At 38.4% G+C, this 6071-nt stretch overlaps 1 protein-coding gene across 1 annotated transcript; it reads left to right on the forward strand.

Annotated features, from left to right (window-relative positions):
• Nucleotides 1–1656: 1656 nt before the first annotated feature.
• Nucleotides 1657–5813, forward strand: LOC112154561 (intracellular protein transport protein USO1-like). Its single transcript, XM_024285596.2, has 2 exons — nucleotides 1657–1712; nucleotides 2861–5813. Exon 2 carries the CDS (start codon nucleotides 2864–2866, stop codon nucleotides 4844–4846), a length of 1983 nt encoding a protein of 660 aa, XP_024141364.1. The 5' UTR covers nucleotides 1657–1712; nucleotides 2861–2863; the 3' UTR covers nucleotides 4847–5813.
• The last annotated feature ends 258 nt before the right edge of the window (nucleotides 5814–6071 follow it).

Raw genomic sequence — 6071 nt, forward strand, 5'->3', positions numbered from 1 at the left:
CAGGAAGCTACACCGCTAAACACGAGCTTTATCTGTTATTTTAGTTGGAACTGAGAGACTTTATGAGCCGAATCAGAACAAGGAAGTGTGGACGTTAATCTCTACTGATTGGTCAGATTGATGACATGTGATCAAGCCTCCAACAATGATTGGCGGAGACAGTTGAAGGGGGAGGGACTTTTCTGAAAACAGAGCTTGTGGCTAGTTTTGCGGCCAGATTGTGGTAACATCATTCTGATTAAAGAGTCATTTGTAGAATCAAAGAAATATTTATTTTACCATCTTGCATATTCAAAACTATCGAGTGGTAAATCAGGGCCGTTTGGATGAACACAGAGCAGATACCATAGTGATGGTAAATGATTTAGATATGTGAAAATGGGTAATTTCCCGCGGCACACCAGACCATCTCTCACGGCACACTAGTGTACCGCGGCACACTGGTTAAAACACTGCTCTAAATAATAATTTAATAATAAAAAAGATTATTAATATTTAATAATTTAAATAATAATAATTTCTCTTTTATATCCTAAACACATGATTTTGTTTTGATTTTAAAGATTAGAATACAAAAAATAGAGAAACTGAATGAAACAGAACTTAAAGAATGCTATTTTAATCAAAAAATATGACATTCAACAGATTATTTTAGTTTCAGATCTGTAGTGAGGAAGCTATGAATTCACCATAAATATGGTTCTTTTATTTTGAAAACCCCCTCTGTGTTTTATTTTGTACTTACTACCCAACTTCCTGCATTATGTGTGCTCTGACTTGATGCTCCGCGCTCAGCCGTCTGGCTAAAGTAGAAATGGACTCCTGGACTAATATAGAGAATTTCTCTGAAATATAACCTCATTTAAAGCTTGTTGAATCACAAACGATGACTAGTTAGACCAGAACTCACAGGTTTCAGATGCTTCACTGTCTCTTCAGTTCTCTGAGGAGCAGCAGAAGTTTCTGTCTCTTTTTCTCTGAGTCCGAGTGGAGTACGGTAGAACATCGGGGGGATCTTTCTACGCTTTTTTTCTTATTTCACTAACAAGAGTTTATTAATATAAATACAAATAAAAACTAAAACTAAACAACAATTTAAAAAAAACAGAGCACAAGGGCACTTTTTATGTGTATCCATGTGTGCACGTGTCTGCAACTGAGGACCAGAGAGGAATCCAAACAGGTTTTTAGTCCTGCTTCACATTCCTCTAAATTTCTACATGGCTTCTGTTAATCTTTCTTTGTCAAAGCTGTAAATGAGGGTTTCTATGTTGGCAAACTGAGGATTAAAACACCAGTATCAGTCAATTCATAACAAAAATGACCTCATGCTGTTTCTACTGTTTGGTTTAACAAACTCTCCAGTTGTGGACTCTTCTTTTAATTTTAGTTGGCTTTTAAAGAGTAAGGTTTCATGTCTTGATTAAATTACAATTATAGAATATTGTGGAAAAAAACACAGAAACCGACTGTTTAACATCACAGGATTGAAAACAATTATGCAACACAAAGACATCAAGAGGGTCTATAGAAAAATGATTGAAATTTCAGTTAAAAAGCTTATGACACGCCCGTCTTTGCGTTGTCCAATCAGGTTTCCTTCCAATGCACTTAAAAGGAGACAGAGTAGAAACTCTCAGCATGTGAGCAGAAACTTGTTCAACAAGCACCCGTCAACCAGAAGACTGTCTTCAAACCAGCAACTGCTGAAGGTAAGTCTGTCAAAAATGTTTTGAAAATGTCTGTTGGCTGTAATTATACAACATATAATTGTGTGAATGCATTCACACTATAGTGTTTCTGTTTCTCTTTATTATTGTGTGAATGCATTCAATACATTCACACTATTGTGATTCTGTTTCTCTTTATTGTGTGAATGCAAACTTATAAATCTTTCTTTTTTAGATGATTTGAGATTTCTCTTTCAGCTCCATACTGACTGTTGCTGTTTTTCATTTTCTCAAATGGGCCCTACCATGAAAATTCTACTTTTTGAGGTTTTAAATGCATTTTACTGATCATTCCTTTCAATAAAGAACCCCAAAGCGGTATTTTGATCCAGTCATGCATTTAAGAGTAATCCTCTAAAAACCTGCACTGTCTGTGCCACTGCCAGAATGTGTATTCTGGCAGGCGATAACTACCTTCGTGTACCAGGAACCGCTCTCTGACCCATCTTTCAAGGTGGTCTCGGTTCGTTTCCAATCGAACTGAACTTCTGTTCGCTCTGAGATTCCTCCGTCTGAATATGAGACAAACCGAGAGCATAACAATTGAACCAAAACGGCCACCATACCTGACAGTCATGTGATGGAAACACGTTGTACATGAGGCAGTCGGCAGTAAAGGTGTTGAGCCTGGCCTTCATACAGACGCTCAAAATCCATCAGCAAAATAAACTTTGATTAAGAGAAAAATCCTGACAAGCATTTGCGCATCCATTTTTTTTCTTGACTGAAGAGATCTTTGGTCACATCGTTTTGGTTACAAATTTTGATCATGCTGGAGAGGCTGGGGAGGCAGGCTTAAGGATGACGTCGTGAAATGGGCGGGACCAACAAGAACTGAAAGGCAGAACCTCATAGATTGAGTTGTTTTATTTTTGGGTATTACAATGATCCACAAAAATGACTCATATTTCACAAATAATTTTTTTTTTATGTTAAATGTAATGTATAGTATGGCCCCTTTAACACCCCCCCCCCCTTCTTTATTGTGCCCCATCTTGACTGCCTGCTTGGGGATTCGTTAATTCTTCCCTTTTTTCATCCACATTAAAAAAAGACTTCTTGCTTGTGTTTGTATGAATGGCAGCAATTTAGTAATTAAACTCATTCATATGACTCTTTTTTTTCCAAAGGAAATGGCTTCCCAAATTGCAAAGACCACCAAGGATCTGACCACTTCTGCAGACATGCAGAAAACTACCCAGATGTTGATGAAGTCAAATGCAAACTGGGAGGAGTATCTGGCTCCTGCTCCTCTCTCCATCGCCATCATGGGGGAGTTGGTCTTCATCTCTTCAGAAATTGACTTCTCCATTAACAAGAACCCCCCAAAAGATGGATTTAAGCACATCAAGTACCCAGATTCCTTCAGGGCTTGTCTCATGCAAGTCTGTAACTCAGGCTGGCAAGCTTTCAACATCGCCCATAAAAATATGAATCAAATCCGCATTCATACAGCCACTGTTCCAGACTACATGAAAGCAGCAATGAAAATCCTCTTTCAGGGAGATGATGAAATTGTTGAAGCTCTTCTCCCAGATGAGCTAGACAACATCCGCACGATCGCAACTGAATGTGTGGATCTAGCAGATGGAGTAGAAAAGAAATATCAGGATGTCATTGGTTTAATCCAGGAGCTGCTGGAAGCCTGCCTCAATGCTAAAAAAAAATATAATGAAGAGCTGAACGAGGTTAGGAATAAAATGAAGGAAAATAAAATGAGGGAAAAGAGTGCAAAAGAACTAAAACTAAAATATGAAAAAATAATGGAAGACGCATCAAAAAAGTTTGAAGACGCACAGAACCAATACAAAAAATCAATGGACTCCCTTCCAACAGGGTGGGAAATTTTTCAAATGGATATGGCTGGGGTACTGGTGCAGTCATTCAGTAAACTTCTTACTGGACTAACTTATAAAATCCCAGAGAAAATCAATAAATTGAAGATTCCTGGAGAGACCAAAGAAGAGGAGCCCCTCTCAGACATAGAAATCTACTGCAAAATTTCGCAGATTTTCTCTACTTTATCAGCGCTCCAATTTCACATGGATGAAAAAAATATTAATTGGAATGAGCTGTATAGTCAGAATAAAGGGCGCATTAAATCAGAATATTCAAAAGAAACATTTGAAAGGGTCTCTAAAGAGATAGAGGGCTTAGAGAAGAGCAAAGCCAAAGATGAAGCTCTGTCTCTGTGCAAGAGAGGCATCGCCATCTGTGAACAGATCGCAACGTATTCTCCAGAAAAGACATGGGATGAAGAAACAACAAAAAAGCTGATTGAGGACGTAGAGAAGCTGAAACAAGATATTCTGAAGTTTGACTGCGAGGGTAAGAAGAAGTGTAGTATTCCATCTACTGATGCTCCACTTCCAATGATGCCCCAAACAGAGGGAAATCAGTTTGTCGGCCAGGCTGTAGCAGGGATCGCACAATTCGAGATTGAGCAGAGCCGAGAGCAGCTGAAGCAATGCAGAGAAGAATATAACAAGTCTGTGGAGAGAATGGAGAGAAACAAGAAAGAGCTAGACGACATCCTGGTGGAGATGCAGAACTGCAACTTTAAAAAGATTGAGTTTGACACCGCGATCAAAATGCTGGTCAAAGGTATGGATGCCATGGGCCGAGTGAAAGAGCAGTGGGAGAAGATGGTGCTCTTCTTCCAGATGGTGGCTGATATTCTGAAAATCAGTCTTTCAAAAACCATGAAACATTTCGCACAGAAAATTGGAAATGTAAAAAAACTGTCCTACAATTCCAGGCTCTTTAGCAAAGACCTGCTGTACAACCAGGCCCTTCAAGCTTCCAACATCTCCAGTCTGGTCCATATGATCTCTGGGACCTACTGTGAAGTGTCCAACAAACACCTGATGGACAGTGTGAGCAGACTGGGTAGACTCATGGCTATGGACACAGACAAGACAGAGTTCCTCAAAGAGCGCCAAAACCTGAAGGACTCCTGCAAAGAAGCTCAAGAAAACATCTTAAAACTGATCCAAAACAACAAGAAAGATTTTGAGAAAAACACAGATACCAGACTTGCACAAATTGAAGGTGGGCTGAAGGCCGTTCTCCCTGCTGACCCAGAGGAAACTAAAAGGATCCAAGAAATTGCTTGAGTCAGCATTACAGCGGAAGACCTGGATGATTTTGTTTAAAAGGGGCATACCATGATTTCCTTAAGCCTTTCAGGGTAAACTATATACACATATCTGATCGCATGTTACTTTTGGAACACTAAAAATGAAATTGTTTATGAAATATTAGTTATATTTGATGATTATTTTTCCTACCTGGAAGTAAAATGACTCGATTCCTGAAAGTCCGCCTGTCGCTGCGTGTGACCATCGCTACACTGGTTCACAACACAAATACTCTCAGCATCTGCTGGACTGTGCCTGACCGGGCGCGTGTGGAGCAGATTCTTCCTGGAGGGGGCGGTCTCACTCTGTGACATCAGATCGTGAGGACCTGCTTGTTTTCGTGGATGTGGGAGGGGCTGCAGAGAGCACAGGCTTTTAGAGGATTACTCAGAAATGCAGGAACGGATAAAAACACCGCTTTGGGGTTCTATACAGTGAGAAATTAACAGTATAAAACACTTAAAAGCTCAAAAAGTTGTTTTTTTTTATGATATGGCCCCTTTAAATACAGTTTGATGCATATTTCATAAAAACCAAAGAGCATATATTGATCATATTATCACTGGTATTAAGGTGGAAGGGTTAAAAATAGACAATACTCTTTGTTTTTTTTTATTTTAATCTTTCAATTTCTTTGTTAATATGCTGTTAAGCAGATGTGGTTCCATGTGTGTATATTTTTTAGACCAAATATCACATTTTGTTCTTCAAAGTGAAGCAGACAAACATTTACAGCTTTAAAATAAAAATATGTAAACTTAGATTGATGGTGGTGTGTCTGAATGCTGATGAAAAAGTTTTCAGATGGAAAAGAATTGTTGTGAAACACCAGAGATTTACTTTATTTTCTGATGAAATACCTATGATTTGACGTAATACATTGAAAGAGAATTTTGAAACATGACTGCTTCCAAATAATTATATCCACACAATAAAAGATTGACTAAAAACTGAACGTCTCAATTATTTTCTTACACTTTGGCAATGAAGAGTTCTGGACATGTCCTGCAATGTGCATAAGAAATGTGCTAAGGCACGGTGGCAATACTAATAATCTACATTTTTAGCATATAAAAAGTTTTTAAACATACATGTGGTACAGTTAAAGATTCATTATTTGTAAAGATGAATTTCTAAATGGTGTAAAAGCTGTGTCTTCTAGTGTTACAGGTAACACGTTGCTGTCAAATTAACAACTTCT

Source organism: Oryzias melastigma, linkage group LG19 (genome assembly GCF_002922805.2).
Source record: "Oryzias melastigma strain HK-1 linkage group LG19, ASM292280v2, whole genome shotgun sequence".
Classification (NCBI taxonomy): domain Eukaryota; kingdom Metazoa; phylum Chordata; class Actinopteri; order Beloniformes; family Adrianichthyidae; genus Oryzias; species Oryzias melastigma.

Bases quoted from the DNA above. Each gene is read 5' to 3' on its own strand.
- LOC112154561 (XM_024285596.2), top strand. From the start codon at position 2,864: ATGGCTTCCCAAATTGCAAAGACCACCAAGGATCTGACCACTTCTGCA.